The 12,820-nt window shown below is 35.1% G+C and overlaps 1 protein-coding gene across 1 annotated transcript in view; it reads right to left on the bottom strand.

Annotated features, from left to right (window-relative positions):
• The window catches only part of LOC139696572 (uncharacterized), a 41,594-nt gene that overhangs the window by 9,676 nt on the left and 19,098 nt on the right, over positions 1 to 12,820 (bottom strand). The window contains exons 11-14 of the mRNA XM_071595377.1: positions 12,647 to 12,781; positions 10,420 to 10,766; positions 8,238 to 8,456; positions 7,262 to 7,425 (exon numbers count right to left, since the gene is read on the bottom strand). Coding sequence (XP_071451478.1) covers positions 7,262 to 7,425; positions 8,238 to 8,456; positions 10,420 to 10,766; positions 12,647 to 12,781 — 865 coding nt within the window. The remainder of the gene's footprint in view (positions 1 to 7,261; positions 7,426 to 8,237; positions 8,457 to 10,419; positions 10,767 to 12,646; positions 12,782 to 12,820) is intronic.

Here is a 12,820-nt window from a genome sequence, read left to right as displayed (position 1 = left end):
ACATACACAATGGACACAATATGGAGTAGGTAATAAGTCATTAACTTGGGACAGGAACATAGTTTAACTTAGCTACCACCAAATTTTTGCAAGATGCGCTCCTGTGATTTTCATGTTCAAGTAAGCTGGGAGCTGAATATGTCAACATTAAAACCTTCATCTGAACGGTATGGATGACTGCAGAATCCTAAGAAAAGCACTAGATGGTCATATGTTACTCTAAACCTCAACAATGAAATATGAGGAGAGTTGAAATGTTTAGTTTTCATTCAATAAAATAAAAAGAGTATGAAAGAGCTTTACAGGAGTCAACATTCATTATTGTATGTAAGATTCAATGAACAAGTTGCCTACTATGCTCACCCATACACACCAAATCTATTTGAACATACTGTGCCCTCTCAACAGTTAATCATCACACACTTTCATAATTCCTAGAAGATATGGTAGCATTAAATTTTTTTTCTCTTTTCCTCTAAAATTTCATAGCAAACTAACCCCTCTCACAAAAGTGAGTTGATATCTTCATGATTAATTGCATTTATTTTATTAATTAAAAACTCAAAAGTGCTGCTCACATAAAACATAAAGTCATTCTTCAACTGCAGTAAAATGAAAATAAAAGGTGGGTGTGTATGAGGTGTGACAGACAGAGGGGATGTAAATGTTTAAAAGGTGTATGTAAACAGAGAATTACTTTTTAAGCATCAAACTACATGCGCTTTCTGCTGGCAGAATGTGCATGGGTAAATAATGAGCATGGAAAGAATAAGTAATGGTAGATAAGAGGAATTAATGAAAGAAACAAATGAGCATAGGACAAGTGTTTAGTTAAGAGAGAACGGGAATGGGTAGGGGGTTGCGGAGCAATAATTGGGGCATTTAGGGATCATATACACTCAAAATCACAAATAGAGTAAAACAAACAACTTTGGTGATCACACAATGCTCAAATAAACCAACTAAAAATAATAAAACTTCACAAAAATGTTAGTGAATTAGTTGGAGCATGAGTTTTTTTTCATCAGCATGCAAATAAAATAATGGAAGTACATAGTGATGAAAAATAATTCTGATTCTTTTCGACATTTTAATCTCTTAATCATGATTAAAATTTGCTCATTACTAAGAACTCTCATAACATTCACTGTAAACATAAACAAAAAACTATTATCTTTTATATTAACCAAACAGTCAATTTTAGATTAATACATGTCTACTGGTGGCCCATTAAAAACAATATGAATTTTTCAATAAAAACTTGAACAGCACTGAAGAATTATAAATACCTTAATGTGCATTAGAGAACATTAATAACTTGTAAATTATGTAACCAAAGGTTACCAAATACATTGGAGGAAAAATTCAAGATACTGTTAACCTGCCTAGCATAACTTCCTCATGACAATTTACCGGATAATAAATTAATTTAAGTTAACTTTTTTTCTTATGAATGTGTCAGTTTGGACTTGAACATTTAATTCATTCAAAATTTACCTCCTCTTTTCCTTAGATTTCCAACTTTAAGATAGTATTCTTGCTTTGTGGATGATTCAAATGTATATCTTCGCAAGGAACATTACTCTTCTCAGACAAGAACATTATTTTCCATATTGGAAAGAAATGGTAATAAACAATTGTGATTTCCACTATAATATTGTATTTTTGAAGATGACACGAAGTGTTGAAACTCAGGTTGCGTGAGTAAAAATACTTTTGTTGAAATCACAATTGTTTATCATCATTTCTCTTCGATATGGAACTAATGTCTTTGTCTGACAAGAGTAATGTTCCTTGTGACTAAGATATACATTTGAATCATCCACAAAGCAAGAATACTATCTTAAAGATGAAAATCTAAGGAAAATAGGAGATAAATGTTGAATGTATTATAAGTCCACAAAGAATTATTAGTTTCCACAAAGTTAAGCCTGAAACTATACAGTACATCAAATCCATTTCAAAGTCATAATAACCCTTTCCTCAGGAAGAATACTGATGCAATACATGGCATTATTATACATTTATTGACACTTTTCTATTAATCTACTCAAAAATCAGTAATTAACACTGTGATGTGACTAAATTTGATGCTAGGAATCGGAGTCGTATGAATGAAATTGAAAATTAATTACAAAATTTCAATTTTCTGCAGTGACTTATACTAGTGTTCTGTCCACTGAAAAAAGTTGTCAAAAACATTTTATGAGGAAAATTTTTTCTATCAATGCTCCTAAAATTTCATCTGAAGTTTGAGGAAAGAGTGAAAACAACCCAGGCAACATTCACCATGATTTCTCTTTGACACTCATTCTGTCATGACCATTTGTGATGCAGAATGCTTTATTTCCCCATACATCCGTAGGATCACTGGAAAAACTCTTTTAAGATAATAATTCCTGATAATCATAATATACCAGGGTAAACACACATATATCCTTACATAAAACTGAAAATGCTGCATGTTGAGTACCAATATTTCAGCTTAGTATATTTATTGATGTCAGTACATCTTGGTTAAAATGGTGTTTTTCTGAGATTCTTGTTAGAACGGATTTAATGTTTTCTAGAGAAGTGCTCAATTTAAAAAGAAAACAGTTGCATGACCTCAACTGTGATAAGTCATAAAGTCTTGCATTCAATTCTCAATTAGTGCAAAACTAAATATATACAGCCAAATCACAAAAATCAGTTGGAAGAATAATAAATTGACAGGCATTGGGAACAACCATTCAACTGGTATTTCTGGCACTAAATTCAGCTTTGCTTCATTGGTAATTGAACCAATCCCTTCTTGGTTCTTCAAGATTCTCTTTCCTGATTAAAAAAAATGCCATGGAATATTCCTTTCTAATTTCACTCAACAGCTCTCTAATTAATAGCTAATAGCTTTCAGATTGTTATAAAATACTCTCATCAATGCATTATTGTTTCATGTATTTCAACTGACCAGTTTCTGATATGCATTATAACCAAGCAAACACAAGAAACTCTCAAATATCCTAATTAATAGATGCAAAACGAAGCATGGATAATCAAAAAACAAGAATAACCGATTCATGTGGAAAATATGGTTCTGATACATACTAATTCAATTTATCTGAATCAAAATAGTTAAAACATACAAGTGACTGCAGGCAGGAAACAAATAAACTCTCCGTTTTCATTCCTTGTGATAATTTTTTTTCAGTTTCTCAGCCATTTTTTACAAGGGTGTAATGATAGTATAACAAGAACACAGAACTATCATAAAATGAATTACAGAACGTATCATCAGAAAGCAAAATTAATCAAGTAGTCAGGAAGAAACAAGTAATAGGCTAAGAATGAATTTTGACAAAGGATCGCTGATGGGGATTCATATTCATTATATGATACCGATTAAAATAGAGCCACGCACATGGTTAATGACATATTTGTCGCATGGTAAAAGATAACAGAGGCATTTCAAAGATATTTTTTAAAAAGTACACAAAATTTCAAAGCATTTAATTATTTCTAAGATGGTAATTTTACAAGTTTTGAGGCCCTGGGAAGAGAGCTTAGCTCGAATGATTCGCAAGTGGATAATCAAGGGTTTAATGTAATTCAGTAACTTAAATGCATGCCCACTTCACTCTGAGCCAAATGCTTAATTTAAAAATAATAAGCAAATTTCATTGAACTTACATGATTTTAAATGAAGAAAATGGGAAAGCATAAAGAAACTTTTCCATGAGGATTCTGACACACACATTAATCTAGCTCCATGCATTTCAATTAGAATGACGAATTTAACATTTCTTCAAACTTGTTATTCTATTACTTAAAAATGAAGTAAGTTAGTCGACAAGCACACTATTTTGAAAGTTTCAGGGTTAGAACTTTAGCTTCCAAACAATACATGATATTATATCCTATTATGATACAATTTTTTACTCAGCAATGACTACTGTCATGAATCTCCTTCAACAATTTAGGTATATAATTAGCATATGATTATTTCTGGAATATGAAAATTTTAAAATCACCCATTATCTGGTTATTTCAATTTTAAAATATGTTAAATCCATTATTTCAAAAAAATGTACACATTCTTTATGAGAATGACAGTAATAAGTTGCACTGTAAATACATTTGGCATACATATTGCATTTCCACACATTTAACCTGCAATAGATTGAGCTCAAAGTAAATGATTTTGCAAGAGCATAATTACATAAATAAAAAAAAATGAAACCGACATTCACTAAGTTTTTTAAATTGGAATTATATCGGTATGTATTATACGTCATCTACTTTTACGAGTTTTTGATCTTGTATCATATTAGCTCTTTGGCCCCATTAAGTGATTGTATCTCATGAATGTATACTTTTAAGCAATCTATGGCAGATACAGCTTGAATGCTTAACTTTAAACAAATTTTTTCAAAACTCATTACGGGTTGCACTGATAAGTTAGCAGAGATCTTAATTTCAAGGTTCTTGTATTTTTCAGAGGACTTTCATTAAAATATTAAGAAAATATACCTTCAAAAATACAAGTTTCCACCTACATTACTACTAAAATTCCTTCCTACTCTAATGTTTGACTTACATTTCCTACTTCTCGAGAATCTGATGACTTTTGTTTTCTTGAGGTTAATCCTCATCCCATACTTCTTCCATTGTTCCTAGAAAGCACTAATAAATAACTGCAATCCCTTGGCTATTTGATTCACTTTTGCTTAATCATCTGCAAACGTATCTCAATCGACTTACTGTCTACTTTTATTATATTCTCTAACCCTTAACCCTTCCTAGACTACTCATAACATTTCCTTCTCATACACAGTAAAACCTCGATTACCTATGCTAATGGATACATGATGAAGCATGGATAATTGAAAAACACTAAATAACGGAAATACTTGGATAATATGGTTATGATACAAAAGAATATCAAAGGAAACTCACCTTTTTTATTACATGTGACTAATTTGAGTTTCAAGAAATGGAAGGAACATTTTTTTCAGGCTTTTTCCACCATTAGAAGGGTGGAATTATAGATTTACAAGAAAATAGAACTATTTAATTTAGTGAATAACAGAACACATTTTCCTCAGAAAATATAACCAATCACCTAGTCAGGAAAAATTAAATGACTGGTGAAGGACAAATTTTAGAAAATAATCGCTGATGAATAATCGATGGATTCATATTTGCCTGTTGATACTGATTCAAACAATTCACCATATTCAATATTCTTATAATCTTTTCCACTGATGTTCTTATTACTGCAATGGCATCACACATTCCTCTCCTCTTTCCAAAGAGAAACTGACCTTCACCTACATAGTCGTTCACACTATTTTACAACCTTACATTGATGGATTCTTAGAATTACCTTAGCTGCAAGTGACATTTAACTTGAAATTATCCTCGCATATTAGTCCTCGCTTACACTTTCTTGGATCAGGATAAAAAAATGGCAGAAGGAAATCTTCTAGCCATATTCCTTCCTCATAAATACTGGGTCTAAGCTAAATGAATAATTTCAATCCACATTACCCTAACCTCTAAAGAGATTCTGTGGATTTCAACCATGACTGCTTTGCTTGACTTCATCTCTCTTTTTCTATCTCACCATCTTGTGTTTATAGACCCCATCTATCCTCATTTATGTCACATTCCCTTTTTATTGCTAAAATGGCCGGTGTAATATCTTTACAATTAAACCCTTTTATGTCATGTCACCACCACCCCTGCATTTCTTCTGGTTCTAACAGTAACTTCCCTGTCTTATCTTTTATGGAACACTTAGTTTTTCCTTTGATACATCCTGACTCTTCTCTTAGCTCCTTTTTTATCAGTTAGAGTGTTCTTTGTACCAGAAATTTTTCCATATCATTGCACTGGCCTTTCTACCACTTTTCCCTGACCCTTTAGTTTCTCACCTTAGAGTATTTTTAAGCTCTCTGTATATTCTTATCCCCTTTGTCGTGCTTACCCTCTTCTATTTGCTTCTTTCTTCTATCATTTTAAGCATATCTCCCATGATTTCTTAATCCACTAATTCATTCCATTCCTAATGCTTCCTATTCTCCTCTTTTTATCCTATTCTTTAACTCTGCCCAACTTTCCCCAGCCATTTTCATTTCCCTACCCTCATTTAGACACTTTTATAGTTTTTCTTTGTACTCCTTCCTATTTACTCCCGTGTCCACTTTGGCTTTCTCCTACCCCTCCAAATGCTTTCGTTTCTAATCGTTTTTGAACCATAATAAAACCTTACTGTATCGCCTTGCATTTCCATATATACCTACACCTAATGACCATATTTGAACCAGGTGTTAGTTATTATCAAATCCCTTCTTGTGTAGCACTTAACTGCTTTCTCTCCAAGACCATTTCTTATTCCAAAAATGTATTCTTCTACCTCTCTCCCATTCCTCCTTTTGCTTTCCACTACATTCTCATACTCCATTATTTTTAGGTCTTAATTTCTGACACCATCCCAATTATTTTTCTAATGATCTAATAAGTTGTGTAAATCTTCCTCTCAGTTACTTCTTGTTGACATGTGCACCACTAGATTGGTCGGGTCTGTTTTTATCTGTATCAGAAGAATTATATCACTCACCTTCTCTACATTAACTAACACACCTTTTACCCAGTTTCCTATTCAGCACTGAGGCCACTTCATGCTATCCAATAAAGAAAAACACTCTGTAATTATCTCCCCCAGTAATCCCCACTGACTCTCCATTCTCTCTTGAGGTTTTCAAGCTTTCCTGCCCTCATCATTGCTGAACATTCCATGCACCTATCCTAACCAATGCAGACCTCTTCTGGGTCTTCTTTACCTCAGCCTTCAACTCAGTTGTTCAAGAATTCAGTGCTATCTCCCTCTGTTGGCAGGCAAAACACCAGGTCCAGAGGGCAGAATCCTGTAGTTTCCAGGATTTATTTCCTCTTTGCATCCACCATATTTAAGGGTAGCATTGGTAATCAAGGCAGTTTCCCATTGCCTTTCTCAATACTTTTTAACATACCATTACTTAAATGGCCGCCCCACTGGGGACAGATACCTTTTGCAGACACCTCACTGAGAAACAGATACTGCGTACACTTCAATTTGTCAGGCTCCTACACTTTGACCAACCTGCTAGTTATTATAAAACCCTCTTTTCAAGTGACACAATATAGCAATTCCTCTTATTTCACATCCACTACTCATAAGCTCTTCAGTGAACATTCGTCAAATCTTGACATTTTTTAAAAGTAAAAGTCAATTTCATACCTTGCTTAAGAGCTGTGAATCAAGTTCTTTGAGTTGGTCGTCAAGGGACTTTTTTGCATCATCAAAGCTGCAGTTGATTATCGTATTCGAGGATGCACCCTCCCTACTTCCATTACCAACCCCACTGCTACCTCCAACACCACTGCCACCCCCAAAGGTGTCCCCTGGAAAAAGATTATTGTCTTTAATCAATTTTAAATATTTACACATTAATATTCCTCTCAGGAAAAATCCTGGAGAATATAATTATGAATGGCATTACATCCTATCCTTGTAATTCAATATTTTTCCTTCTAAATTAGCTTCAAGATATCTTAACTCAGTCCAGGTGCTCATGTCTCATTTCATAATTGTATTTCAATGGATGGCTGTGATATTTTCCAGGTGGACTATTTCATTAAGAAGCACCAAAATCTGAAGTAAAATATTCACAAAATTTATTGTGCTAATGAAGGGACCAAGTTTCAACATTAATTCATTCATTTTAAGAACATCTGACAGCTGTGATTTTTTGGTGGAAAATTATTACATCCGCAAGCATGAAGACTGCAATAATTAATATAAATGCAGAAAACAGTCATGCATATGAAAACCATAAAATTATGAACCCACACGAGTGTAGTTGAAATGCAGTCATCTTTAACACATAGATTACTCAGCGTCGAAAATGTCATCAACTGCTTATTAATTTCATAACTACTGACATTTGGCACCACATTCTGGTACTTCTGGATGTCTGCCGACTAAATAATAATGGCACAAGCATCAACATAAAACATTAAGTTAATCCTTTAATCAAATTTTATTTGATTTGGAAAGGTTAAATTATACCTGGAAGTAGATGGCAGATTTTTTTCCTAATTGCTGCAATAATGATTGGTCCATCACTTTTCAATTCACATTATCCAGGGCATGCTTTGTAATGCTTACTGTTATGATTTTTTATTAATCTGTGGTGCAAGTATTTATGATTTACCTCCAACAGATGATGTCCCTGTACTGTTTAAGGGTGGAGAGCCATACTGAACAGAACGAAGGCCAGAGGAACTACTGCCAATCCCAACACCACTCCCAGCACCAGGACTGCATATACCACCAAGATTTCCAACATTCCCACCACTTGAGGAGTCACAGCCTCCTCCTATACCGCAGCTGCTGTTTACAGTTGAGAACACACTAGCCGTGGACACTGAACCTTTAAAAATTGCAACGGTAAAAACATCTTCAAGATAAAACATGTGCATGATAAATGGGAAAATATACTTCATGCCAATAGTTTTTCCAATTCATCAACATACATCATAACTGCATTATAATTACGTTAGAATTATTTTGCGATTTGAAATAAAAATTCTGCAAATTCATTTTTTTAATATCCAAAACATTAAACAATGAATAATTATAAAACCCAACCCCATGGATGACAATTCTTATTCCTACTTATCTATAAATTATCTAGAATTATTATTGAAAAAAAGGCTAAAATCTCATTATTTTAATCTCACTTAATTTAAAATAATGTACAGCTCAAAGACAACGGCAGTCCTAAGCCAAAAGTTATTCAGGGCTTAGCAAACATTTTAGCATGGATGAATTAAAATATATTTCAAATAAATTTCAAAGTCATACAATGTACCTAAAAAAATAGCTTATTAAAAATCTTTCCCCACTATCCCAAAATAAGGGTACTTATATAAAGCAAAATTTTGTGCATAAATAAGATTCAGATCAATGTGATAGATAGTAAGATTGTTTTAGTTGGGCCTGTTAAAATACACCTTAACTGATAGAATGATTCTTTCACTAATATCTGATAACTTGGCGTTCCAGTGTCAGTCACTGTTACCCTATTTAGGTGATTGGCTGGTAATTCTGCTGTCTTAGGACAAGGACATTGTCCAAGAAGTTGTTTCCTTTTTAATCAACGATCTTGGTGTAGTATTTAACTTTGAAAAGTGTGTTTGAGTACATGATCAATGACTAAAATTACCTCGGTGTTACTTTAGACACGGAATATTTTGAATTTAAGCTCACTCATGGTTCTCCCATGTGACTCCGTTCGTCTTTCCTACAAGTGCCCCAGCTGAGAGAAACTGACATCCCTAAAGTGATCAGGTTTTCGTCAAAGGTATGCTGGATTCTAGGGCTCCCTATGTTTCTTGTCACCAAAATATACCAGTGCAATATTGAATGAATTTCAAGAGTGTGGGACAATAGAATTTTTCAACGCCATCGGCTCATTAGTGGGTTTGCACTACATTATTCAATTTATTCGGACACCGTGCCATGGCAATGGGCCCTGGTATCCCCTGAGTCGCACCTGGAATATGCCGAAAGATTCAAATCTGAACAGCCCATTTTTCAAACCGAATCATTTGCAGCCCTGCGTGGCCTTATGTATTTCATTGATTTTATACCTGACCATGCTAGTATCACTATATTTGTTGATAACCAAGCCCTTCTAGCCATGCTGCATCACAGAAGAGGCACCTTGTTTCCTGATGCTCAATTTATAGAACTGTATTTGGACTTGTTAAAGAAAATGAATCCGTCATATGTGGTGACCTGGAAGTATGTTCAATTTGCTGCCAACCTAGCTGACTATCCTTCCTGAACCATCCTGCATGCATAGATATTCTCTGATCGGCCATCTTGGCCACCTCAGGGTATATACATGCCTGTGAGAATTTGGGACTTCAGGGTGGCAAAGATTGGCCAGCTGGTGTGGCTCATATTGCCTGTCTCAAGAAGGATACTAGAGAGAATTTTTTATAACACCTTAGGGAGCCCATTAACTAGGTATATATATGATTTAAAACATACTATAAAAATACTTTTACCTATATTTTAATGGAGTTGAATAAGGCTCAAGAAATCAGCGCATTAAACAGGAAAAATAATTAACAAACCTGCAATCCAAACTTTGATTCATATGCAATTATTCACATCCAAAATCGACAAATAAAATAGTGATGTTTATACATTTACCTACGTATAAATGAAGCGAAGAGGCAATAGAAATGAAACAAACTGTCACCTCCCTTCCCCATTTGTGCTAATTCATAGTTTTCATTTTTCTTTTGAACAAAACATAACTAGCCTTTACTGCCACTCTTTGTTTTGCTTATGCATTTTAAACGGATTTAATTCTGTCTTACCAAGTTCTTCCCTAGTTGTAGCCAATATTTCAGCAGCAGCAACCCTATACACACTACTGTCATGGTAACTGGATCCGTGAAGGCCACTTGAATGCAGAGAGCTCCCGTGGTAGCTGTTCCCATGGAGACTGTTACTGTGAAGCGATGAGTTTCCATGCAGACTGTTACCGTGAAGGCTACTCGAATGCAGTCCACCCCCGCTGTGAAAACTGCTGGCGTGGAGGCCACTCGTGTGAGGGGTGTGGTGCGGGGACGAGATGAACACCACTTCCTTCTCGTACGTGTGCTTCTGTAGCACCCTGATCATGGCATCCCTCTCTGCCAGTCGAGATTCCAGATCCTTGAGTCTTAAATTCAAAATAATGGTGACTTAAAAATCAAATTAAAAAAACCACATGCATGAGACACTACTCTTTACTGTAATGCGTAACAAAAAATCTTATGATACAACTAAATTTGCCTCAGTTATGCAATGATACCAAATGTTTTTTGACCTGATAGATTGTGTTCATGAGTAACATCAGAAATATCTCGCTTCTTACTTAAACATTTACTGCTCGAAATATGTACAAGGGTGTTCAACTTGTTTCCAAGGCTAGACTAGTAAGAGGGAAGGGAGTGCTAAATCAGAGTTACCCCAAGCATGTTCTAACTACCACACCAAACACTACAGAGCCGTATGGAAACCTTACTGAAAAGAAGTCAAACATTCTCCCATAACAGCCCATGAACTACCTGAAAGTCTGGCCCTCGGGCTGTTACAGCGAACCCTGATATACGTAGTCTATCATATAATGCGCGAACTGGTGTAATCTGGTGGCCATGATGTGGACTATAGCCTTGCCCACTAGCAGCGCTATGTTACGCAGTGCTACTATGGGCAGTTATGTCATTTTCTGTTGTCCTTGTTTTTACTGTTTGTCAAAAATGGAAATTGACGAAATCATGTAGCAAAGAATCAACATCCAAGTTTTTCGGTGAAGTGTGGTAAAAGTTATCAAGAAATTACTGAAATGTTGACAGCTGTTTACAGTGATAATGCTCTGAAGAAAACATTCGTTTTCAAATAGATTACACATTTTAAAGATGGCCAACGAGACGCCAAGGATGATGCAAGGCCGGGACGACCTTCAGCCACCTGTGTTGATGACAACATTGATCGTGTGCGGTCCCTTGTCCTTACCAATTGTCAAAAACCTGCCCGATTGATAGCTGATGAACTGAATTTAGGAAAATCAGCAGTGCACACTATTTTAACTGAACATTTGGGTTTAAATAAAATGTGTGCAAAAATCGTGCTCAAGCTGCTGACACCAGATCAAAAGTTGAAAAGAGTTGAATGTGTTACTGACTGGAAAAATTCACTAGAAAACGATGCTGGATTTCTTAATAGGCGGTGAAGAATCATAGTTTTACGAGTATGACATTGAACTAAAATTGCAAAGCAAGGAGTGGAAAGCAAAAGATGAACCTCGAACCAAAAGATTAAGAAAAAGCTGATCGAAAATAAAAGTCATGCTCCTGGTTTTCTTTGATGTCAAAGGTGTTGTTCATCATGAATTTCTTCCTGAAGGACAAACAGTAAATGCTGAGTTCTTCCTTACAGTTCTCAAGCATTTGGGTATTTGCATGTGACCAAATTTGACTCAAGGTGATGGATGGATCCTTCACCATGACAATGCACCTGCACATTCAGCATTGATTGTTTGCCAGTTTCTGGTGAAAAATTCAATCACCATCCTTGATCATTCTCCTTATTTGCCAGATCCCACCCCCTGTGACTTTTTCCTATTCCCAAATTGCAAAAATGTGAACATTGCAAAAATGAGGGGACATCACTGGGAAAATGCGGACACAATAAAGCAAGAAACAACGAGAAAACTAACAAGTCTAACAGCCGAGGACTTCCAAGGCTGCTTTAAACTGTGGAAAATAAGATGGAATAAGTGCATAGCAATGAATGGAGAGTACTTTGAAGGGAACAAAATCTATGTAGACTAAATTTTGCAAAATTAAGTTTGTATGGTCTCAGTTCGCGTAGTTATTGGACAGACCTCGTATAATATGGCTTTCTCAGAATTTTGTAAAAATTGTCCATTTATGTGAGTGCCTACAAGTCAAGTCTTCATTTTCAAACCATAAGTAAATTTTGCTATTAGTCCAGTTGCAGTTTAAAGGCATGAGATAAAAATATTTTTTGAAAAAACAATAGCCCCATAAAATATACCTGGCCTCAAGGTCGGCGACTTTGCGCTGAGCTGCGTGCACTTCATCCATGTGTCGCATCTTCTCGGAGCGAGCCTCTGCGACAAGCCTTTCACTCTCTTGACTAGTTCGTTCCAAAGCTGCTATCTTAGCATCCCTGCATGAGTGAACAAAAATTAATGAGAAAGATTAAGCC

This window comes from Hetaerina americana, unplaced genomic scaffold, assembly GCF_022747635.1.
Source record: "Hetaerina americana unplaced genomic scaffold, ioHetAmer1.1.p SCAF_7, whole genome shotgun sequence".
Lineage (NCBI taxonomy): Eukaryota > Metazoa > Arthropoda > Insecta > Odonata > Calopterygidae > Hetaerina > Hetaerina americana.
Note: the sequence above shows the minus strand (reverse complement) of the source record. Positions and strands in the feature narration are given on the sequence as shown.